This window comes from Marmota monax, unplaced genomic scaffold (genome assembly GCF_021218885.2).
Source record: "Marmota monax isolate L192 unplaced genomic scaffold, Marmota_monax_Labrador192_F-V1.1 WCK01_AAM20220418_F8-fsc00417, whole genome shotgun sequence".
In the NCBI taxonomy this organism is placed as follows: domain Eukaryota; kingdom Metazoa; phylum Chordata; class Mammalia; order Rodentia; family Sciuridae; genus Marmota; species Marmota monax.
This window is the reverse complement of record NW_026693442.1, coordinates 376464-401004: the sequence shown is the minus strand read 5'-3', so window position 1 is coordinate 401004 and position 24541 is coordinate 376464. Positions and strand designations below refer to the sequence as shown.

The window sequence follows — 24541 nt, the reverse complement described above, 5'->3', positions numbered from 1 at the left end:
CTATAACTGAAAAGAACAAAAAAAAATTGTAAAAAGGGCTGGGGTTTTTAGCCCAGTGGTAGAGCGCTTGATTAGCACACATGAGGCACTGGGTTCGATCCTTGGCACCACATAAAAATAAATAGATATTGTGTCCATCTACAACTAAAAAATATTTTTATAAAAAAATTTTTAAGTCACTGCTAGAGAGACACACCTGTTCATCTACTTCCTCTTCTATGGTAAAGTGTGTTCTTGTGGCAGGGGAGAAATGGTAAAGTACTTCCACGAACATGGTACCTGCTTATTCCCTTGTCTGTCTCATCACCCCCATTTTTCAGATGAGATGTGGCAGAGCCAGGGCTTCTGACCCCTGTCTGTGCCTTCCCTGATCCGTTCCAGTTCCTCCTTCATTCCCCCAAAGGTTGTCTGATAGGTTCTGCCTTTCCTCAGCTCTTGTCACATCTGATTAGAAGACCAATATGTTCTGGGCACAGAGACCCCAGATTTTACCTACAATTACACTGTCTTCTGTCCCTAGAATGGTAACTGGGGAATATGGAGATCTCAGGTATGTTGTTTCTGAGGGCAGAAAACGGCTGAGGACTCTCAGGTTTGGGCCTTCCTACTTCCACCTCTTGCATTAATGCTTTTTTTGATTTTGCTTGGACCCAGATTTCTTTTCCCTGCCACCCCCAGCTCCAGGAGGCAAGAGCCTGTTTATTTTAATACCTGGTATGGCACTTGGGAAAGATGACACCTCCCCCGTTGTTACCCATTTCTATCTCCTGAACACTAATCCTAGAGTCCCAATCTGCCCCCAGACATGCTATTAGCAACAAGGATGTTTCTTGAAAAGTTTCTGAGTTGGCTCTAAACTTGACCTTTCAGATTCTCATGTAGCATTTGCCCTGCCGTTTTCCATGCGGCCAACAAGGGAAAGACTAATTCGGGGGATTGGTTAGACCCAGATTCTCAGGTGGAGAAGTGGTTTTCAAGGATTTAATTTCCTGCAGCATTGTTTTGGGGCAAGACTGCCATCTATCTCTAGAATCATTCCTCCTTTGGGAAGAGCCCGAACACTTTGAGCTGCAAGAACTCCACTCACCCCCTTCTCCAACTGTGTGGGTGTTGAGAGGATGAAGTTCAAGTCCAGCCTCATGTTTTCCCTCCCTGATTTCATTCATGTTCCACTTATAGTCAGAGGCCCCAAGATCTAGCCAATCAGCTTCTGAATGCCCCATGGTATCCTTGGCTATAATGGAGCGGGGGCAGAGGTAGACAGATTGAGATCTTTGTCCTTTCTGTCCCACTTTATGCTGGGGTCTCATGTGGTGTAGATGGATCCATGGAACCTGATCAGCTGGTTTATCTGGCCTGCTCAGCTCAATCAGAGCCACCTGAGAGTCAAGGCCAGACAGACTCAAGGGAGGAGCCTCTCAAATGTATTCACTCAGGTAACCCTAATGACAGAAAGAGAAGGAACAGGCCTCTGGGAGTGTATGCGTTCTTGACCTAAAGTAACTCTCAGCAAACCAAAATGAATTCAATGCCTTAAATTCAGGCAAATTTGCCACTCTATGAAGATACTATTAGTTTTTGTTTTTTAATAAAAAGTGACCTACCACTGAAAGCCAGTAAACTCCATAATTAACTCATGGCTTTGTGTTTCCCCTAATATAAGCTGAGATGTTTCTAAGAAGACTGACCTAGAGGTCAGAGTGCAAGCATTGCTCAGTTTCTTATTTCTAGCCCCCCTTGAGCTGAAATGGAACTATGTCCCAGGGGAATAACGTGAAACCTGGGATCCTCAGGCAGGAGAAGGATTAACGATTTTCAGATACCACAGGAGACAGTGCCCTAAACAATTTAATCAAATTAAAAGGCTCCCAGTGACCCCAGAATGATCCTGGCGGGGGACAGTAACATCCGATTTCTCTCCATCTCTCTACCCCTGATAAAGTAGCATTCTGCTTTGGGAGGAGGCACTATCCTTCCCAGCCCTATTCTTGCTTTCAGCTACTGCCCCAGGCTTTTTCCTCCTACTCACATCCAAGACCTCTAGAAGCCAACCTAGAACAAATGGAAACACTTTTCAGGGGTTGCCCCCCTTCCCTAGAATGGCTATGTATCTCTAAAAAGACAAGAAAAAATAAGGCCACACACTGAGACTCGCTATTCCTTGCCAGGCATTGTGTTAAGGATTATACACATGGAAGTCATATCCTGTCAACAACTAATAACATCTTTATTTCATAAAAAGCAAAAGTTACTTGTCTCAGTCACACTGTAAGTGACAGACCCAGAAGTTAAATCCACCTTTGTCTGATTCTGAAGCCCAGCTTCATGCTTTGTGCCTAGACAGATCTGGGTGGGGAGCAATTGGGAAGGTGTCCAAAATACAGAACCCAAAGGGAGGAAGAAAACTGGGTTCTGTGGGAGAGCTGGGACCCATAGTATTGGAAAGTCATGGTGGAAGATGCAGGGCCCCAGGGGTGAAAATACTTGGCAGATTTCTCAGACCATCCCTCTCACTGCCCTAATGGCATCAAAAATGCAACCTGACCATGCTACCCTGCTCCAAAGTCCTCTGTGCTTTCCCCTTCAGCGCAGGGCTATTATCTGAACTCACCCTGGCACTCGGGAACTTTGGGACCTCACCCTAACCAACTTCTCAGCCTCTCCTCTCACCATACTTCCCGGGCTTCTGACTAGTTCTTGGACTGATTTCTCAAACCTCTATAATTGCTTCTGACTTCTCTTGTCTGCAAGTCCTCTTCTACAACACCCCTTCTTCCCGTTCCCTAAGTCCACTTCTTTTAAAGGTTGCTTCCTTGAAAGCTGCCTTCTCTGAAGCCTCCACTGACTCCACTAAGGAGTTGGATTACTGTCTCTGCCCTCCCCCAGCACCTTGTCTTGACACACTGCACACCTTCTAGTGCCTTGTCTGCTTTTGGCCTTCCCACTGGACTGTGAGCCCTATGCCAAACCCAGCAGCTACCCAGCCAGAGACTCTCATTTGTTTCCCACATTTTGCAGATAAGTAAGTTACTCTGCTGTTCTCATCCACAGCGATCTCATCTGCAAAACAGGGGAACAGAATCTACCTCAAAGAACGTTGTGGGGATTAAATTTGAGTATTCAGGCAAAGCTCCTAGCACATTTATTGTCTGGGACAATAAATGTTAGCTATTGGTGATGAAATGATGTTGATGATGATTGTTTTAAAATAAATACTTGGGTCATTTTGCCCTCAACCCTGGCAAATGCTCCAGACTGAAGAGGAAAGGGACACAGCAGTTTTCATTCGGGAGTGGAGGTCACACATTGGCAGGCGATCAGCTTTGCTTTGCGCTAGCCTGGTCTGCCTCTAACTGCCGCAGGGAAGGAGGAGAGTGACCACCCTTTGCTCAGACCTCTTTGGGGCTGGAGGAGAAAAACCTGGACGACTAATCCCCAGTGCGGGGCCCACACTGGGCTCCTGCCAGTAACTGATCGAGTGGACTGGTAAAGGTCAGAAGGACAGAACTGGGGAGGTGGGTGACCGGGAACTTGAGGTGGGGTTAGGAGAGGATGCGAGGATCTGAGAGCAGGAGTTGGAACGCAGCCAGACTTCAGAGTCTCTCCCGTCCCCTTTTCCCACTCCAGGTTCGAGCTAAATTCTCGTAGGGAGAGTCTCGAGGGAGGTGAAGGTCGAGGCTAGGGGTTAAGGAAGCGGTCGGGGCTGCTGAGGAATCCGTCGGGCTCAGGGACCCAGCGGAATGCCCCGCCCCCTCTCCCGCGGGCGCGAGCGGGCGGCGCGGCCGGCAGAGCAGGGCTGAGCGCGACCCTCGGCGCCGCCGCTGCCCCCGCGCCCGCCCGCCGGCCCGCGCCCTCTGCGCCGCGGGGGGCGGCCCTCCTCTCCCCCCGGGCGGGGAGCCGCGGCAGCGCCGGAGCCCGGGGGGAGCGCGGCCCCGCCGGCGGCCAGGGCAGGGGGCGGCGAGCACGGCCCCGGGTAAGCGGCGGAGGGAGCGGGCTGGGCCCGGGGTCGGGGCTGGGTCGGGGTCCTCTGGGGCGGCAGGCGACCGGCGCGGGGACGGAGGAGGGGGCCGGCGGGGAAGCGGCGCGGGGCGGCCACGTGAGAGCTGCAGCTGGGGGCCGGGGGTGCCTGTGAGGTGCTGGAGGAGGAGAGCGAGCTGGGCGCCTGCGTCCCCCTGACTCCTACCTGGCAGGTCCTGGGGAGCCCAGCATCCTCCCGTGCCCTCCACCCTCCCCCACGCGAACGTGGTGGGGACAAACAGCTGGCGGACCGGTGACCTGGCCCTCGGGATCCGCAAAAGCCCTGGCCCTCCTTGGTCGGGGGCAAGGACCCAGGTGTCCGGGGGGAGGGAAGGGGTCAAGAACCAGGCTTTGGCCCCAGTGTGTGGCCCATCTCCTGCCCGCCGCTGTCTGCAGACTCACTGCAGAGCGCAGGCCTTGGGAAGGGAGCTCAGGGGCCTGGGCCCTGCTTCCTAGGACGGGCCCTTCCATCCCCACCCAACCAGGCATGTGGCATTAGTAAATTTTTAGACCCAGGACCCTTGGCTGGGAAGAAGGAAGGGACGCTGGTCACCTCTGAGTTGGGGACAGGGCCACCCTTGGGCCTGATGAGTTCTAGGAGGCTGGCCCCTGCCAGCCTTGTACCCCCTTGTACCCTCTCCCTGCCTCCAGGGCTGTTCCCTGCCTTCGTTTCTGCTACTCCCCAGAAAGGGCTGCTTTGTGGACAGGGAATGTAGTATCCAGCAGAATCTTCAGGTAAGGGACATCCTAGAATCCCCCAAGTTGCCACACCCAGAGACAAGCCAGCCTCTGGCATCCCTTGCCCTTTTTTCCTCCCCTAGGACTGCCCCCTCCCCACCTGGTTGTTATGTAATTAACCCAGCTGAGTCTCTCTGCCAAGCTGGCAGTGTCCAGGGATGCTGGAGGGGCCTAGGGGGTGTATGGAGAAGAGGAATTGGTACTTCTGCAGTTGTGGGGGGAACATAAGTGTACAGGCACCTGTTGGGGAAAGGACATGTATGGGATACATAGGACATCAGGGTCCTAGACTTAGCTGACAATTCAACTGGTTAAGAGTTCTTCACTTTTCTAAGTCTTTGGGTTTTTAATTTTGTTTTTCCTTCAATAAAACGAGAAGAATCTCACACAGACATATCACATGTATGTGAATCCATACAACAGTGGATAGTGACTACTCCCAGGATTGCTAGGAGGGCCCCACTGAGATTGTGGAAAACCTCAAATGAGTCAAAGGCCTCTGCATGTAACAGTAGTCAATGTTCCTTGGGCCCCTACTCTGTGTAAAGGCACTGGTCTTTACATGCATGACCTCACAACACCCTGTGAATTTCTTGCCCAAGGTGACATTTTATGGACAGCAGAGTAGGGACTCAAACCTCAGCACTTCTCACTCCAAATCCTGCCCTTAATTTACTATACTACATGCGCACACACCCCATAGATTGAGTCCTTTGACGCAGGACAGCTTGAGGACATCCAGCTATGTCTACAAAGGAAGAGTATGTACATACCCTGGAAAGCATGGCCCCATCGGAATCTAGAAAACCCACCTGTCCTAGACCTAGTAGTAATGGGGGTTGCCATTCCTAAGAGAAGAAAAGTTCTTTCTTTCTCCTGGCTATGAGACTTACTGGGGTTATCTCAGAAGTGGGAGTTGTTAACCCCATTTTAAATATGTGCAAAGCACAGCTTGGTTGGGCAGGTGATTTGCCCACTGATCCCACAACATAGAAACATCAAAGCTGGAGTTTATACCCAAGCTCTAAAATTCATGGAAACTGAACAAGCAAGAAGCTAATGGATCCCTCTCAAAGTATAGTTGCTTTGCAGCCCTTTTCTGGGCACCAGCTTTGTATCAAGTCCTGTGAACCCCAAAGAATGCCAGAGAATCAGACCCAGCCCTTGGCCTATGGGCAGTCACCACTTAGAATCACTACACTTGAAAGTGAGAAGTGCTGCAATATTGTAGAATGAAGTAGTTGCCATTTCCAAATGTGTGACTGGGCACACTCGGCCTCCTGCTGAAGTGGAGATAACAATCTCTCTCCCATAGGGAGATTACCCTGTGCTAACCATGTGCTCAGCGGTGCTGCTGTCCCGGAGCTAATGTGGTCATCTAGTGCATCCCCACCATTGTCAGCTAGACTTAGCTGACAATTCAGGTGGTTAAGAGTTCTTCACTTCTCTAAGTCTTTGGGTTTTTAATTTTGTTTTTGATTGGGGGTATTGGGAAATGTGGGAGTCATTTTTGGTCATCATGGTGACTGGAGACTGACTGCTAGCAGTTACTTCCATAGTTCCCCGGAAGTAACATGCTGCCGTGGGGGGCAGATCTGTACAAGAAAGAATTGTTTCCCCATAAAATGCCTGGAAGTCCTCCCCCAAGACATCCTTGCCTAGAAATAAGACCGAGAGACTCAGGAGATGCTGTCCTGTCCCAGGCTCAGTGGGAAAGCTGGCTTTTGAACCCAAGCCCAGTGCTCTTTCCACTCTGCTATGCAGCCTACCATGGTTGGGAAGTTGGACCTGGTGAAAAATCAGGTTGCAATGCAAGTCAAATGAAATGTACTGGTGGAATAGCAGGAAAAAATGGAGAAGAAAGGATAGAGAGGTTTTGGATAGGTGGAGGTAGGTTCTGGGAAAGGGAAGGCATTCTAAGTGGCAGTGAGAGCTTCCACAAAGTCCCAGAGGTGGAAAAGTATAGGACATATCCAGGTATAAGCCTGTGCACTAAGCCCACCTCTTGTCCCCTAGTCCAGGTGGAGTCCACAGAGGGCCCAGAGAGCAATCAGAGGCAGCAATGATTGGTCCTGACGGTGGCTGAGCCCCCAGCCCCTGGAATATGCAGCCCGGGAGAGCCCCAGGCAAGGACGTGGTGGCGGAGTGGGGCGGGAGGCATGGTCTCCACCTACCGGGTGGCCGTGCTTGGGGCGCGAGGTGTGGGCAAGAGTGCCATCGTGCGCCAGTTCTTGTACAACGAGTTCAGCGAGGTTTGCGTGCCCACCACCACCCGCCGCCTCTACCTGCCTGCTGTGGTCATGAACGGCCATGTGCACGACCTCCAGATCCTGGACTTCCCGCCCATCAGCGCCTTCCCTGTCAACACACTGCAGGTAGGCAGCTCTGAGGGCCATGGCTGGTGGGGTTGAGGAGGCTGGACTCCAAGCAGCTCAGGCTGTGCCCTGTTGCCAGGACTGTGCCACTGGATTTGAGAGCTCTGCACTGCACCTTGGGTCACCCTGCTTAGAGCTGCACCAAGAAGCCAGACATTTGTATGCTAGCTTATTCAACAAATATTTGATGACTGTTTAATGTGTGCCAGACCCTGCATTGGGCCCAGGGCAGAATGGCCAGGAAAATAATATGGAATTGGCTTTCAAAGAACTCAGAGTCTGTTGAGAGAAGACTAACACATGTATTATATGGTATGATAAATGCTATGATTGGAGAAGAGGAGTGAGCTAAGGCTGCCCTTGAGGAGGCATCTAATCCACTCAGGTGTGTGGGCATTACAGGAGGTGATGTCAACTAAATAGACAGGTAAGGAGCAGTGAGGAAAAGGGCGGAGAACGCTGCTTGCCTGTTACTTCTCTGGGCCTCAGACTCTGACTTAAATCTTCATTGTCTGTAAAAGGGACAACAGGACAGGCTGGGATCTGGAAAAAGAGTGTTCTAGAGACTCTGGAGACCCCAATCATTTCTTGCCCAAGGGCCTCTTCTCCTAGGTGATCCCTCCTTCCTCAAATCTCAGGATCAGCCTGCTGGGCACCCTCTCTGCAGTGTTTGGATTTAAGTGCCCCCAGTGCCCCTGGAGATTAAGGAGATTAAATGCACTTTCCCCTAACTTGCTAAGGTCCCACCCTCCTTCCTTCTATCTGTGGCTTGGGAGAAAGTAGGGTAGACAGAGAAGCTGGGCTCCAAGATATGTTTGCTCATAAAGGAAGCCTCTGACCAGAGTGTACAGAGATTTGCAGTTAAAGATAGGCACTGTGGTGGAGCCACAGAAGGAGGAGCAGGTGGAGCCTTGGGCAGTTATGACTGAGCAGATACAGCAATCTCAGGGCTGGGCTTGTGGTTCAGCAGTAGAGCACTTGCCTAGCATGTGCAAGGCCCTGGGTTCGATTCTCAGCACCACAGAAAAATAAATAAAATAAAGGTATTGTGTCCAACTACAACTTGAAAATAAATATGTAAAAAAAAAGAATGAGTACCTTATTTTAAAAAAAGGTACAGCAATCTCTCAGGCTGGGAAGCTAGTGCTTGTGGGGAGCTTAACATTGTCTCAGCAACCCTGTGCAGGAGGACCTTGGCCCAACCTGCCAGAGATGCTTATCTCTCCTATCCTAGGTGCCTGGGGTCAGCATCAAAGACAAAAGTCTGATCCACACAGCTGTCCAGAAGCAGTGTGGCTGAGCTGTCCCAGGGAGCAGATCCTGGGGTCAGGTCCTCTTATTCTCTATAAAGGAGGCTTGATCGTAGCCTGAGTGGATGCTCATATCTTGCTCCCAGCCTGCCACTAAGCTTTGTTCCTTTATTCACATTTAATTATTTATTTTCAATGCAATTATAATTTTTGAATAATTTAAAACTATCTTTAATACTGTGGTCTAGAGAAATCTTGGTCCCATTTCTGCCCCCTTCATCCCATGGTTACACTCTGTAGCCATTCTCATTGGTTTGTTTTTTGTTTTTTGTTTTGGTACTGGGGATTGAACTCAGGGGTACTTGACCACTGAGCCACATCTCCAGCCCTTTTATGTATTATTTTATTAGGGACAGGGTCTCACTGAGTTGCTTAGTGCCTTGCTTTTTCTTCTTTTAAATATTTTTATTAGTTGGTGATGGACATTTATTTTATTTATTTATTTACATGTGGTGCTGAGAATCGAACCCAGTGCCTCGCATGTATTAGGCAAGCACTCCACCACTAAGCAACAACCCCAGCCCTAACACATCGCTTTTGCTGAGACTGGCTTTGAACTTGCAATCCTTCTGCCTCAGCCTCCCAAGCCCCTGGGATTATAGGCATGTACCACTGTGCTGGCTTGGTTTGGTTTTGTATGGCACTGGGGATCAAATCCATGGCCTGCCAGGGCCATACACTTGCTAAAGTGTTCTACCACTGTATTATATCCCAGCCCCTCGTTGGTTATTCATTCATACTTCAGTGATTTTTCTTTTTTTTTTTTTTAGCTCAAATAAAAATGTATTCTTATTCCACTTCCTTTTTTACATAAAAACAAAAATCATAGAGAGTGCTCTTCCTCCGCCTCCTTGTGCTAAGAATGAACCAGGGCATTGCACATGCCAACCACTCTACCACTAAGCTACACCTCCAGCCCTATACTTCGTTTCTTTTGTTGTTGTTCCTGTTTTAATAAGAAACAGGGTGTTGCTAAATTGCCCAGGCTAGCCTTGAACTTGAAATCTTCCGGACTCAGTCTCCAGAGAGCAGGTTAGACTAAAGGTGTGTGACACCAAGTCTGGTCTGTTTTTTTAACTTAACATCATAACCTGGAGACATTCTCTGTCAATATCTAAAGGACTTCCTCATTCCTTTCTCATGACTATACGGTACTCCATTGAAAAGATGTTCCTCTGATCCCTTCTTGTTGGACAAGTGGGTGGTTTTTGATCTTGTGCTGTTTTGAGCAAAGCCACAATGAATAGCTTTGTGCATAAGTCATTTTATACATATACATGTACATTTTAGATAGATAGATAGATAGATAGATAGATAGATAGATAGATAGATGGGTTTGACTCCCAGAAATATCATTGCTGGATCAAAGGACAAATATACCTAGAATTCAGAAGATATCTCCAGATTTCCCTCTATAAAATGTTGTATCTGAGAACCTGTTACTCTGAGAACCTGTTACTCTCAGAGTATATTGTCAGTTATATTTTTGACAGTCTGAGAGATGAAATATTATATTCTCAGTGTAATCCTTATTTGCATCTCTGCTTATGAGTGAAGTTGAGTATTTTTCCATGTGTTTTAAAGGCCTTTGTGTTTCTTTTTCTGAAAACTATTAATATCCTGTGCCCATTTTTCTATTGGATCATTTGGCCTTTTTCTTCATGGTTGACCCGGGACTCTAGTAGATTTTACTCCTGGAGCACAGGTAGGGGACTTTGGGCAGAGAAACACTAAGAAGGGACCCTAGAAGCCCCAGAGATCAGTATAAACTCAAGAATCCTGATGGCTATTATTTGAAAATTTAAAAAAAAATACATTCTTCCCCATTGTCAAATGAGATCCAGCCCAGGAGAGTGGTATTTCTTAGGTCTAAGCTTAAATTGTTCCTTCCACTGACCCTTCTATCAGAGAAGGAAGCTGAGGTTTGAGGGCATATGCATCCTACCAAAGAAATACCCACAAATGCATGGTTGAGCCCCAGGTGACTGAGCCTCTCAGCTTCTATGTCCCTGGAACAAGACTCAGTTTCCATAGCTCCTTCTGTGTGTGTGTGTGTGTGTGTGTGTATGCATGCGCACACATGTGCACACATGTGCACTCACACATGCATGCACCCTATGGATTAAACCCTGGGCCTTGACCATGCTAAGTATATGTTGTATCACTGAGCTATATGCTCAGCCCCTTTTTCTCTGTCTTAATACAGCTCTAAAATGGTCTTTGTGGGGAACAAATTAGAACCCTGCACAGAGCAAACTGGAAGGAAAGCTGTGCTTTCTTGATTCCTCCCTTCAATCAAGGGATGAAGGAATAACTCAGCCAATCAGAAGCTTTCTGCTTGTCCCTTTTAGGGCCCCCAGAGAGAAGTGAGTGGGAGGCAGCTTGGAGGTCCCCTGGAGGAGGGAGCATGTTGAGGGAAAGGTGGGGCTGTCACCCTGGAAGGCTGGCAGCTGCTCCCTATCCCTGGAAGAGAGCTTGCAGAGAGTAGGAGCCTCTCCTCCCTCTCTCTTCCCACCAGTTTCCACTCCTTGTGTGGGATAGAGAAAACCTCATACACATGCAGGTCTCTGGCTCCCAAGGGTCACTGTGTCTCACAGAATGCATTCTTCCCTGGTCTGAGAGGAAGCCAGTTCATGGTTTCCTACAGTTTTGGATTTTTTTTCTCAGCATCCTCTCCCTGCACCAAAAATTAAAACCTCAGCACAAAGAATAGATGCCACATCATCTCCCTGGGGAGATCCACTGCAGCATCCTCCAAACCTTTCAGCTGGAACTGCTGTTTTGAAGTCAGACTTCCCTCTCCACCTCTGCCACAAAAATCTTTTTCCTCATAGTCCTTTCTCAAGGTGGTGAGCCAGCTGTAGTTCTCCCTTGTTCCCAATCTTTGCCCCAACTTAATTCAGATTAGCATAGGGGACATGCCTCCACCAGCTTCTAGTCTTTTTTCCTTTCCTTTCTCCTTCTCCTCCTCCTTCATGCTGGGGACATACTTTACCATTGAACCACATCTCGGCCCCCTCCTAATCATTTGCATGGGACCTCAAAGGAGAAGAACCTGATTCCCATTGCCCCTGAAGGCCTCTACACCCCCCCCCCCAACGACAGGGGTCCCCTTCTTTCAGTACACTGGCTTTGTGAAACTTCTCTTGCAGTTGCATCTGTTGGCAGGTTAATTAGCTAATTAATCTCATGATGAATCTTCTCTTTAGCACATTCAGTCTTTCCAGGGGCCTATTCATCTTGAGCTGCAGCTCTCCCTGAGAAGTTGCCACAGACATTCAGGAAGGTCCATCTCTGGGTCCTGCTCTAGGATGGAATCCCCACCCTACCCGCCTTATGTATCCAGTCTCAATTTTTTTCTCCTCAGGTTTTCTACTTGTCAACCCTTGGGGCAGAAAGGGGTATACAGAAGGGACCCATCAGGTAGCAATCTCAGGGCAGTGTTAGAGGCATTGATCTCCGCTCAGGCCAGGTGGGCTTCAGGACCATGGAGAGCTCACTAGGCTCTGTGGTGCCATTAAGGAGCATCAGCTAAAAGCCAACAGTGCTAGCTAGGCACTGAGCAGAGGAAGGAGTGTGTCAAGTGAAGCCCTCTGGCCAAGCCCTCTTGGGAGCTTACAACAAATGTGGGAAATTGAAAATGGAACACGTTTCCCCAGGAGATAATCAAAGGGTTTTTAGAATACAGGAGATGAGGGGAATAGTTCCTGCTTGCTAGAAGGCTGGCAAATCAGGAAGGCCTCTTAGAGGAGGAGATACTTCACTGAGTATTGGGAGATAGGATTTCAGCATATAATAATGAGCTCAGGGCTGAGATCTTAGAGGCACTTAATAAATGTGCTTGTTGAACAAAGCACTGGATGAATAGATGAGGGGGCAAAATGTCACAAGGCAGATCTAACCTCCAGATGTGCACAAGACCGAGCAGTGACCCTGGAAGTCAGTCAATGTGACCTGCTTTGTCCTGGCTTGGGGGCAGGGAAGCTGTAGCACTGAGCACCTCCATTCCCTCTGGGCCTGGCCTCCTTAGGGACAGATGGAAGGCTTCTGGTGCAGTGGCAGGTGAAAGCACTGTCAGTCTGCTGGGAGGAGGCTGGTCGTGGCTGCTCTAACTCCTGCACTGGCTTGGGTGTTACAGGAGTGGGCAGATGCTTGCTGCAGGGGACTCCGGAGTGTCCATGCCTACATCCTGGTCTATGACATCTGCTGCTTTGACAGCTTTGAATACGTCAAGACCATCCGCCAGCAGATCCTGGAGACGCGGTAAGGGGCTATGATTCCATTTAATCCCACCCTGTGAATGCTCCAGTGCTAACCTACCTCAGAGGAAAAGGAATAGTGGTGAAGTGTATGTGCCCTCTGGTTCTCACACACCCATTCAAATATGCACATACTCATATTTTTTTGTCCTTACTTCTGTTAAATCAAACACCCCTAACTGTGGGGTGTTTAGGATAGTGGAGTGGTTAAGAGCATAGTCTCCAGGACCAGGACTTCCAGGATCACTCAGCTGCATGACTATAGGCCAGTTAACATATAAGGCTCAGTTTCCTCATCTATAAAATGGAGATACAATAATATCTGGTAATTGGGGGGTTTTGTTTGTTGGATCAGTTGTGTTGATTAGAGAATATAACTCAACCCAAGGACTTAAAGCTGTACCTGGAACAGAACATACTGTAGTGTAGAGTCCAGTGAAACTGAAGAGAGTTCTGAGATTCTTGCCTCACCCTTCAGGGTTATTGGTACCTCCGAGACACCCATCATCATCGTAGGCAACAAGCGGGACCTGCAGCGCGGTCGTGTGATCCCACGCTGGAACGTGTCGCACTTAGTGCGCAAGACCTGGAAGTGTGGCTACGTGGAATGCTCAGCCAAGTACAACTGGCACATTCTGCTGCTCTTCAGCGAGCTGCTCAAGAGCGTCGGCTGCGCCCGCTGCAAACACGTGCACGCTGCCCTGCGCTTCCAGGGCGCTCTGCGCCGGAACCGCTGCGCCATCATGTGATGCACAGGCGCCCTGCACAGCCACAGGCTGCAGACCCGCTGGCCCCGGAGGAGGGCAGGGTGGTGCTGGGGCTGCTTCCGGGACTGGGGCTGGAGGCGGGAGCCAGCAGAATAGAACTCTGACGGTCCTGGCCTGAGGCACCCCACAAACGAGCACCTCCACACGTGCTCTGAGAGGCAGAGGGCAAGGGGGAGCTTCCGCTAACTTCTCAGTACTCCCCTTCTCCCACGGTTGTCTTCCTGGGGCAGCCACCTTCAGTGCTGTAGTTAGTGCGGGGCCTGGCCTGGCCTGAAAGTGCACCACAGCCATTTGAGATTGGGGGTGAGTGTGTGAAATGGAGGGTGGGGTGAGGAGGTGCTACCTTGGCCAGGCCCCCACTTATCTTTTCCAGAGTGTGTCTGTCTTTGCCCAGTGTCTTCCTTTTCCGTGTCTGTCTGTCCAAGCGTCTGTTAGTCCTCACCTGTCTTATCCACCCTCCAATCCCCCTCCCCACCCCCCAGCTCCACTCACAGGGCTCTCATTTCATCCATCCCTTTTTCAAAGATCCTGGCATCTTTGTGGTGCCAGGCCTTCTGACTGTCAGCACCACTGGCACAGGGCAGAGAGAGGCAGGTGGCCCAAGGATCCAGATCAAGGGGTCCAAGGGTTGAGGTCCCAGATCAGTCAGGGGGAGAAGGCTGAGCTCTCCCACTTTCAGGGAGACCTCCCTGCACAGCAGCCCCCAGAGACACAACAACCTACCTTCCAGCCTTAACTCGATGGTCCGTCCCTGCCGGGTGCCCCTCACCCTTTTCCTGACCCCAAAGCCAGATCACCTCCTGGGTTAAAACTTTTTGTTTTTTGGGCAGAGCATGGAGAGGGAATCCCCCAAAGGATAGATTCCTTTCCATGACGCCAAGTTCCAGTCCTCTATTACCTCCTGCACTGGGTGGTCTGCCAGATTGGGGGATGTCAAGTTCTGGGGGGCTGTTGGTGGTAGGCAGGATGGTGCCCAGGAGGGGGTCAGGTTATGCCTGTGACCATTATGTCTCCCTGACCCATCTCAATCTGACTACCCCAGACTCTGCCTGCCTCAGCTCTCAGATTACCTTTATTAATCTGGGCAGGATCAGAGCCAGGAAAAGAATTATGGGAACCCCTGTGCTTGGGGGAGATACGCCTGCATCTCCACCCATAGGTGGACACCCTCAGGATCTGACACCCCTTTGTCCCAACAGCAGTTGGCCCTATGCCCTAACTCACTCCGCCCCCATTTTCTCCGGCTGCCTGGCCGGGTTTCTACCTCTCGTCACCGGAGCTGATCACTGTCAGTTTTGTACCGATTTAGAAATAACAATAATAAGATTATAGAGATGGCTTGAAGGATTGCTGGGGGATTTGGAGGGAGGGAGAAGGGGTGCCATGTTCCCCACCCCCAGCCAAAGGAAGTTCTCCTTGAGGCTGAGCCCTCAGCCCTGGTCTGGTGGGAGGATATCAAGGTCCCTTGCTAAAAGAGGGGAACAGATAACAATCCAGCCTTAGGTAAGGCTGAAGCAAATAGACCAGGAAATCAAGTAGCCCAGAACAGTGATGGAGGCGAGTCTGGAGTAAGGGCTGTGGGTGGGGAATTTATTATGGACATTCAGTAAGGGAGGGAATCTGTGATTCTCTCCAGCTCCCCACACCCACTGATTCCCACTCCCTCCACTCGCTGGAGGCAGCACAGCCCTAGAGCAACAGCCCTGACCTCGGGCTGTCCAGTATTCCTGGGTTCTAGTCTCACTGTGCTACTTGCTTTGGGCAAGTGACTTGCTCTCTCTGAGCCCCGCTCTAAAACAGAGGAGGTGGCTCCCCTTCCCCACACTTTTAGGAGTGGCTGGGAGGGTAAGGAAGAGGGCCTGCCTCCTTCTGTCTCCTGTGCCCCCACCTCCTGGCCCAGCAGGAGGTGGGGTTAAGGATGACAGCATCTCATCTGCCCTATTACCCCCAACTCTGAGGTTCCTGAGGTGAGGGTGGGGACCCAGGCCTCTGGCTGCCCCCGTGGGAGCCATTGGAATGTACCCTCTGTCCAACCCCTCTCACCGCCACCACTTCACTCCAGGTGTTGGATTTCAGGTCCCTCTGCACCCATTTTGAGTCTCTGTCCTCCCCCCATTCCCCCACCAGGGTTTCCCACCACAGGGTCTGGAAGTGTGTGTGATGCCCATTGAGCTGTTATTGGAAGTCAGATTAAAAATCAGGGAGTGTTTTCCCTTGTTTCTGTACCAAGGTGTCGACTGGCTTTTCCTCATGGAGGGAGGGAAGTGAAGGGTGCCTGCCTTCTGAGCTCTGTGTGGAAGAGGAGTGAGGGTAATGAGATAGCCCCCAGTCCCAGAGGCCAGGTCAACCAAGAGATCAAAGGATAAGAGTGGGAGACTTCTCCTTTTCACCCAACCCCAAACCCTCCAATTCATGGAAACCATCCAGGAGGGAAACGACTTTTCTGCTTGCCACTCTCTGGAAATTTTTCATAACAGGACTCAGCCCCAACTGCTTCTGCATCTGTTCCTTCCCATTCAGGGCTGAGATTCTGTGGTCTCTCAATCTTGACTTCTTGGACATAAATGTGTTAGGAACACTCTGCACCAACCAGTTGACCCTTCAGAGCTTTGGAGTCCTTGGCAACAGTGGCCTGAAGAAGCCTTTGCATTGGCTGCCCTTGTCCCTGTCTGGAGCTGACAGCCTGCCACCTCCAGGAAAGAGAAGACTGTTGGGCAAGGTGGGCTGAACCTGAGAAGAGAAAGGCTCCCTCCACCTTGTCCCCACCTGTCGCATGGGATAATGCTTGAAGACACACCTTCCTAAACCTCCACAATGCTGAGGGACTCAAGAAGCTTGGGGCTCAAGGACAGACCCACATGTGTTGAATAACTTACAGTTGTGGAAACAGGTGGGTATGGCCAGAAGCCAGGAGTCAGGGAGCTTATTTGAGGGAGGACAATAAGATATAAGATCACCCCACTACCCCTGGCCTAATGCTGGAATAGAAATAGTATGTTGCCCGTTTGCTCATCTGAACAGTTTGAGTCTATGTTTATCATCTGGTCTGCCCCTGGCCAAGGCCCTGTTTTGAGGTGAGGGAATTTCCCTTCTCTTCTCGAATACTTGGGCATTCTTTTGCTTCTTTTCTCCCCAATCCTTAGGCTCCTCAGACCCAAGATTCTTCCTCTGGTAGGAGTGGGACTTGATTCAGCTGCCTTACTTGAGGCTGGGGGCTGCTTTGCTTGGGGGCGACTGGCTCTTTCTTCTCCTTGCCGGCTAAAGCTCCATCCATCTGAGATGCCTCCCCTTCCTGGCTGCCCAGTGCAGCTCTCAAGAGCTTGCCCTTGGGGGGCGCCCTGGCCAAACCCAGATGGAGGTAGGCCAGTGGCTGGGGGATTCGGGAAGGCAGTTTCTCAGGTCTGTGGTCTCTCCGGGGCCGGATTCTGGGCCTCAGCTTCAGCTTGTAGATGGATGGGATTCTCTGGGGCTTCCGGAGTGTTCTCTTGCCTTTGCCCAGGCATGCCTTGGCTTTGTCAGAACTGGGGGCCTCCAGGCTGGCAGACACAGTCGGGCCTGAGCAGTCCTGCCTTCTTGGAGGTGAGATCTCCCTCATCCTGGTGCCCATGGTACTTGGGTTTGCTCTTGCCCTTGGCTCACTCTCTCTGGCTCCCAGCTCCCCTTTTGGGTTTCCAGGGCCTGTGGTGACAGTTGGCTTAAGGGAGTTGCTAGAGGCTCCCTTCCAGGCTCCCAGATCCACTTTAAGAAGGAGGGGGGGTCCCTGAGCCAGTTCTTGGATGACTTTGTCATAAGGACCTCCAGGCTCAGGCCACTGCCCGCCCAGACTGGGGACATAGACTCCACTACGAGGGATAACTCGAGACCCTGTGCTCTGGGGATGGGCACCCCCCACCTCTAGTAGCTTCATGTTGGCCACAATGTCCTCTTCAAGGCTACAGTAGATGTCTTTCTCTTTGATTCTGCCCAAGGCCAGTGGTGCGTACCTCCCTTCCCACTCCTGTGGGCTCAGGCCCTGGGGTGCTCCCGTCCCTGGAGTGACCTGCTGGTCTCTCTGCCTCGCTTCTACAGAGCAGTCCCCATGTCTGGACCTAGCCAGGTCCCCAGTGACAACCCTTAATGGACTGGGGCCTCTCTCTGGTTCTGCCATGGGACCTCCACTTGCAGTGCCTAGAAAGCTGCTTCCTGGGGTGGAGGGGTGGGCAGGGGACCGCCGGATGGGGATCCTGGTGAGTCCTTTGACAGGGGATGGAGAATGAACAGATGCCGGCTCCCTGAGTTGGGGGGAAGCACCCTCAGCCTTACTCTGAAGTGGCAGCCTGAGGCCTGAGGGCTGGGCTGCACCAGAGGGACAAGACAGGAGAGAAGGTCTTCTTAGTAATGTCCCTTTGGTAGTGGCCTCTTGGAGTCTCTTGGGGGGAGGGACCCTGGCATGGATTCCCTGGCTGGATTTCTCTTCATGAACCCAAGATGTGGGAGTCCTTCCCCTGGAGAGGTCACTGGGGTATTTGTCCTCTCTCTTCCCTAATGGAGTGCATTGTGGGTCTCGACTCCTATGGGTAGATGAGAATTGGGGGCTGGGTGGACTGCCTCCTGCTGATAGCTGCCTCCGAGATGGGATGAGTAGCCTCTCCTGGGACCTGAAAATGAAAATCACAGGCTGGAAGGGGAGATTTATCCAGGCAGGAGGGTCATTGAGTGCAGTCTCCGGGCTCTAGGAAGAATAGCCTCTCCCCGACTGGGACTACATGCTGACTAGACTTCATGCTGAGTGGGACAAATGTGCCTTCTCCCCCATGACTGTCCTAAAGTTCCCCTTATATCAGTCCCTGATGAAGTCTATTCTCCTGGTTCCCTGAATATCAAATAGGAGGAAAACTGTTCCAGGCTTGTGGTGACTTCAGATCCTTTGAGTGATGACCCAGACCAGAGAGGTCTGATAACCAGAGGACACCTGTCTTGAGGATAGGTTTTAGTCTCAGCTCTACCATGAAGTGGCAGAAGGACCTTGGCTTTGTTCCCTTTCTGGGCCTCAGCACCCTTGTTTATGAAATGGGTGGGCATAGGAAGTACCTAAATGTTCCCAAAGTAATGGGAGCTATCTTGGTTCCAAATATCTGAGTTTTTTTGTTTTGTTTTGTTTTTGGTGTGGGGAAGGGGAAGGGTGTGGTGCTGTTCCCTTTATCTGAGGTGGGGCAGCCTCTGAGAATATGGACTCCAAAGAAGAGGCCCTTCTCCATCCCTCTCCTGTACCTTAAGAATGAAGCCATCTCTCTGAGGTCCCCTGCCCCCGCTCCCTGTTCATTGCAGGGTCTGGGGGAACCGGAAGTAGGAGGCCTCAACCTTCGGCCTGAAGAGGTGTATGTCTTCCAGTCGACCGGAGGCGGCTGTGGGCTCTGTGAGCGGCTGATGGTCATTGTGGGCTGGAGCTGCGAGGGTCCCTCCTGCACCCTCACTTCATGCTGCACCAGTGAGCCTGGGGGCTTCAGGAAGCTGCCCTGTTTGTGGGCTACCAACACAGTATCCCAGAGAAAGAGAGGAAGGAAGGGTTCAATGCTGATGGGACTCACTGTTCCCCTCACCCAGCTGTGCTTTGCCCCCATCCCACTTTAAAGATAGTGGGGCCTACAGTAGCAGCACTAGTTTTTTTACAGGAAAAGTTTAGGGGACACAATCTGGTCAGAGGAGGGCCCAGCTGAGGGCCTTGTTTAAAGCTGTGTAATGTATTGCAGGTTTAAGACTTTTACGTAGATTCTATGCTTATCTGGGGAAGCCTGAGATGTTGAAGGAGATCATGAAGGACTAAAGACCATGCTTGGTGCCACCACTGTGCCTAAGCTCTGCCTAGGTGCACACTGACCAAATGCCAATTCTGCATGTGTTGCACCCCACCTTGTGGCTGTAGTGAGTACTGCACCACAACTGCCCCACAGTAGGGGCACACCTCCCATCTCTGCTGCTGGCCTCCTAACCCAGCGCTACACCTCTCCAACCCGCCAGCCCCACAGGGAGAAGACTCTTAGGTGACTCACAGAGGGATGTACACCGGCAGGGGTCATGTTTGTCCAGATAATGGCTAAGCGTGTCCCAGCCGCCCCCTACACGCACCATCACATGGTTCCGGAGGATCTGAGGGGGCAAGGGTGAGGTTAAGGGCAGGGTGGAGGGCATCTCCTCTTCCTGGACCCTCTCAAAGGCCTCTGAAACACACTCAGGGATATGCCCATTCGTGTACTGATCACATACAGGCACTCCCTTGCACACGTGTGGCTGGAAGCGGGCATATTTTGTAGTCTGGTCACCTCCATATGTTGTCAAGGGTGGTGGCAAAACTGGCCAACAGAAAGTTGTCCCCCAACTAGACAAGGGACCACATGGGCATCAGGTAGTCAGGCCCCAGCGCACTCCTTTCTCTTGCTTCCCTACAGAGGGGTGGCTCCTGCCCTTGGTTGTGTCTGAAATGGGTCCCAACTGCTTCTGGCTTGCCTCTGTGATGTTTGTGACAGAACCTCTGAGAGTCCTGTCCCACTCCACACTGGGGCAAGTCACATAGTCTCTCCAGGCTTCAGTTTCCTCAGTTGAAAAGTGGGGCCACCACATGTTGCCCCTACCTATGTTACAAGGCTACTGCCCCAGGCTCTGGGTGAGGGCTCAGGATTCTGGCTGTGCTCCCAGGTGTGGCCTGTACTCAAGGAAAGTGTTTGGCCATGTCCCTGGGCACAGACCACTTCTGGTGAGGTGCACCCAGGTATCAGGAGGTTTATTATCCAATGGGAGGCACATCTCAGCTTGTACTACTACTCACTTTGCAGAAATGTACAACCAGCCATATAAGGGGGGACTCTGGGGTGCATGTGGCTGAGGCCATGCACTGAACACAGATTTGGGGTTCTTAGGCCCCTTGCTCTGACCAAAACCTGGGGTAGAGTAGAATGGAATGTAAAGTGAGGGTACCTTCCTCATACCCCACTTGTTCTTGAGGGTACTCTCTAGACTGGGCTACAGTGGAGGTAATGGCAGGTCCTGATGGAAGGAGAGGATAGGCTTGCCAACTTTGCCAGGAATGTCCTGGAAATCTCCAAGTAGAAGGAAAGCCCCAAGGCTTGATGGCTTGGAGGGTATGGTGGCTTACTGTCCTTGCCCTTAATCCTGGCCAACATCTGTGAAAAGAAACCCTATTCTGCTGAGGGTAGGGGCCCCTCCACCCCCAGACCAGACTTACCCGTATGAAGATGAGGGTGTTGGAGTCTCCTACTTGGTACTTCCCCTCAGACAGCTTGACCATGGAGAACTGCACTGGGCAGGTACAGTGGCTCACCAGGCTCTGCACCTGCAATCAGTGGACAGAAGGCTCAGTCCTCCCCTCTGCTGGGCACCCAAGTCCCCTCCCCCACTCTGGGTCAAATTAAATGGGATCCTCCCTGCTTCCAGAGCCACCCCTGAGTTTGCTGCTGAGGGTTGGGGTTGGGGGCTGAGAAGCAAGTAGAGGGTAGAGAAGACCAGGAGCAGCCATCTATGTCCAATGCCCTTGAGGGTCAGCTGATGGAGGTGGTGGTATAATGGCTAAGTAAGTGGACTGCAGAATCTGGTGAGCCTGTCAGAGTCCAGTTGCCACTGAATCATAGGACTTTAGTTAAGAAGTTTCCCTGAGCTCCCTTTCTTCTAATGGAAGAAATGGGGTTAATCACAGCAAGCGCGCCCTATCCTATGAAGTGTCCCCTCTCTGCAGACTATTCCACATGCTGGCATGTGCTGGTCCATTAATACAGCATTCATGGAAGGTAGGTGCTGTTGCGGTCCCTATGCTACAGGTGAGGGAACTGAGGCACAGAGATTAAATAATTTGCCCAAAGTCACATAGTGGTGAAGTGGTGGAACTTGGCCTTGAGCCAGAGTGTTGGAGAGGATGCCATCATCCCTGTTCACACCCATCCCACTGGGGGCTGAATGAGAGCCAAGCAGGGCCGGGCTGGTTAAAAAAAAAAAAAGTGATACGCGACACAGCTATTGCAGCAGCGTGTGGTTAAGGTTGAGGCTCAGAGTGGAACGTGACTTAAAGCCACACAATTGGGATTAGAGCTCAAGCAGTGGGTGGCCCAAAGAGGGCTGGCTGGGATGGGGGAGAGGGGGTGTGGCGAAGGACCTGAGGGCGCGTGCTGGGCACCTCACCATCTGGTCCAGGTTGCGGAAGTGGCAGGGATGGCGCTTGGGAGGCGCAGGCTGCGGGGGGTCGGGTGGGGGCACGGCCAGCTCTTGCCGCAGCTCCTCGTCGATCTCCTCCTCCAAGTGCACCAGAGTGGGTGCCGCCACGCCGAAGCGCCAGGCACGACGGCCCAGTTCCAACAAGCACAGCACCACGTTCTTCACGTTCTTGCGCAGCACTAAGTCCTCAGTCTCGAACATCAGCACCTCTGGTGTGGGGCGGGGGAGAAGCGGCACAGGCTTCGTGAGTCCCCCACTGACCTCCTAGTGGGAACACTGGGGTCTTCCCCAGACCCAGGTAGCAAATTTGGAAAGAGGGCTCAGGTTTCAGGATCTTGGGGTGATTGACAGCCAGCAGGAGGGGTCTGGGCAGCTTGGTCAGCTGCTGGGTGCAGACAGGGCAGCCAGCCTCACAGTGGAAGCTGGGGCAGGGAAGATGTGGAGGGACATGTGGAGGAACAACAGAGGAAGCATGAACCTGGCTGTGGGCTGTAGAGAAGAGAAAGGGTTCCCTCAACCTTGCCCTTATCCGCACTCAGCTCTCAGGCTGAGTCCAGGAACAGGAAGCAGTTTGTCCTGCTTCCCACCAGGGTTTTTCACCTCCCCCATCCAGAGTGCGCCTAGACTCAACCCCCAGCCCAGGTCAAACCAGTCTGGGTCAAGCACAGGCTCTGCACATGCTGCCTTATAAGGCTGAGTCCTGACTCTCCCACCTACCAGCTGTGTGACTTGAGTCTCAGTTTTCTCTTCTACAAAGTGGAGATGTAGTCTATTTCATGGGATTGTTAGGATTGGATAAGCTAATAGTTGTTGGCATTTACAGATAATATCTAACACAGGGTAAGTGCTCCATAAAACGCCTGTTTATTTTATTTATTTAGTGGTGCTGGGATTGGACCAGGACATCGTGCCTGACAGGCAAGCAATCCACTTCTGAGTTAGACCCTCAGCCCAAACACCAGTTTTATTAACCTTCCAATCCTGCTCCTCAATGCCTTGCCACCAGCCAGGAGCCTAACCTTGACCCTTTTCCTGCCTGACTCCTACCATCTTTGGCCTGGAGGATGGCACAACATTCAGGCACATCCTATTCCTGAGTCTAAGTTCAATGAGATGACAGATCCTGACATGTTACTCCCCTGAATCCAGCAAGCCCCAGCATGCCTGCGTCCCTCCCTACCATTGTCTGTTGGGCTTCCTGCCTCCACTTCATCCTCCCCTACCCCATGCCCCAGCCTCTCACAATCATCCAAATGCAGCACCTTTTCTGTGCCTTTGTCACTGCTGTCCATCTGCCTAGAATTCTCTTTTCCCCAAACTTCTCATATCTCCTTAAGATTTAACCCAAATCGCCTTCCTCTGTGTAACCTTGCTGGGCTCCCACTTCTACATCACCAGGTCACTGATTTCTTTCCTGGTTCCCTGGCACATTCGCCTGGACTTGGAGCATCCATCACCTGGGCTGTAATTTTTGTATCTATGTGTCTTGCTAGATCATGAATTCCTTGGGTAATGGGTCTCATCCCCCTCAGTTCTTGATGCCCAGCAAGGTGCTCAATACAGAATAGGTGCTTCATGTATGTTTGTTGTATGAATCATCAATATTTATTTGGGGAGGATTTGCTAAGCAATGAGGAGAGGGAGGTTGAAGAGAGGTGAGTCAAACCTGTAAGGAACAACCAGGCTCCTCACCCCCAGATCTAGCCTAGCCCTCACAGAGAGGATGAACACCCCACAAGATAAGGGTCTGAGATAGGGTAGTTACCTTGGATGCCCATCTCCTTGCGGCACCACTGGATGAAGTTGGAGACATTGTCCCTGGCCTGGAAGGTACGCGGCTGGGCGGCCCCATTGCAGGAAACCCCAGTCCGGGGCATGGGAATCCTTTGGGCTTGGACAGGTGCCTCAGCCAGGAAGGCCAGAGCAGCCTCAGTGACCTTGTTGGCATGCTGGCAGAGCACCAGGCCCGTCTCCAGAACTTGCAAGAAGTTGGCTGCGTCAATGTCCAGCCCGTAGAGATCCCGCAGCCACTCAGCCAGGTCTTCCTTCATGGCCTCCAGGTACTGCTCACTGGACTTGAAGGGCCGGATGCTGCGCACAGGAAGCCCTGGGGTCCCAGGCCTCCTCCTGTATCCCCCCTGCTGAGACATGGCTGGCACTGCAGCTGGGAGGAGGTGGGCACCTCTGCTCTCCCGCTGTTGCCTCTATACTCCTGCTACCTGCTAGGTCTTGGCCCAGACCTCCTGGATTTGGGGTAGGGGAGGTCCCCTTCCACTCTCAGAGAGCCTAGGACTTCCGGCTCTGCTGCTTGCTGCTGGCTTTAGCCTCTGGGCCGGGCCCTTGCTCCCCCACATTCCTTAGTCCCTGCCAGAACTTTCCCTACTTGGTGGCCTTTCAGCAACTTCACCCTCAGGCTGCCCAGCCCACTCAGAGTTCAGCACCTCCTGGGACGGGGGAGGTGAGGACACTTCTCTCGCCCCCAGGGCTGGACAGATTAGTCTGGCTGCCTCCCACCTGCCACTACCACTAGCCAGGGAACCTGGCATGGCCGTCAGCCTCCCCGCTCTGCTTTCCTCTCCTCTCCTTGGAGACAGCATTTGCTACAAACACTCCTCCTTAACCCTTCGGGCAGGCACAGGCTGCCAGGCACAGCCGGCCCTGGAGAGCTGGTGGAGCTCAGCAGAGAGGCTCGGGATGGCTTTTCTCACCAGACTGCTCCCAGTGCGGGCTTCTGGGGCGTGGGGGAGAGAAGCAGGGCTAGGGATGGGGCCCCTCGTAGCGAGTACTGGAGGAAGAGTATGAAAGAGACACAGCAATAGAGTTCAAAGACAGAGGAGTTTTATTGAAATCTCTGTGCAAGAGGCATGACTCCCTAG

General features: G+C 51.7%; 2 protein-coding genes across 6 annotated transcripts; one reads left to right on the top strand and one right to left on the bottom strand.

Moving 5' to 3' along the window:
• The first annotated feature begins 3357 nt into the window (after window positions 1-3357).
• Rasl10b (RAS like family 10 member B) lies at window positions 3358-15691 on the top strand. 5 transcript variants are annotated; one of them, XM_046457535.2, is made up of 4 exons: window positions 3358-3492; window positions 6777-7130; window positions 12579-12703; window positions 13178-15691. In XM_046457535.2, exons 2-4 carry the CDS (start codon window positions 6915-6917, stop codon window positions 13446-13448), a joined length of 612 nt encoding a protein of 203 aa, XP_046313491.1. In that variant the 5' UTR covers window positions 3358-3492; window positions 6777-6914; the 3' UTR covers window positions 13449-15691. The 5 variants fall into 5 exon arrangements, with proteins under 5 accessions (XP_046313491.1, XP_046313487.1, XP_046313490.1 ...); XM_046457531.2 differs by lacking the exon at window positions 3358-3492 and adding an exon at window positions 3864-3973 and having other exon boundaries at window positions 6772-7130; XM_046457534.2 differs by lacking the exon at window positions 3358-3492 and adding an exon at window positions 3929-3973.
• Gas2l2 (growth arrest specific 2 like 2) lies at window positions 15036-24309 on the bottom strand. Its single transcript, XM_046457530.2, has 6 exons — window positions 23431-24309; window positions 21633-21874; window positions 20686-20793; window positions 19496-19592; window positions 18717-18972; window positions 15036-18103 (listed from the first exon to the last, which is right to left on the bottom strand). The coding sequence occupies exons 1-6, from the start codon at window positions 23813-23815 to the stop codon at window positions 16615-16617; spliced, it is 2577 nt and encodes an 858-aa protein (XP_046313486.1). The 5' UTR covers window positions 23816-24309; the 3' UTR covers window positions 15036-16614.
• Window positions 24310-24541: the final 232 nt, after the last annotated feature.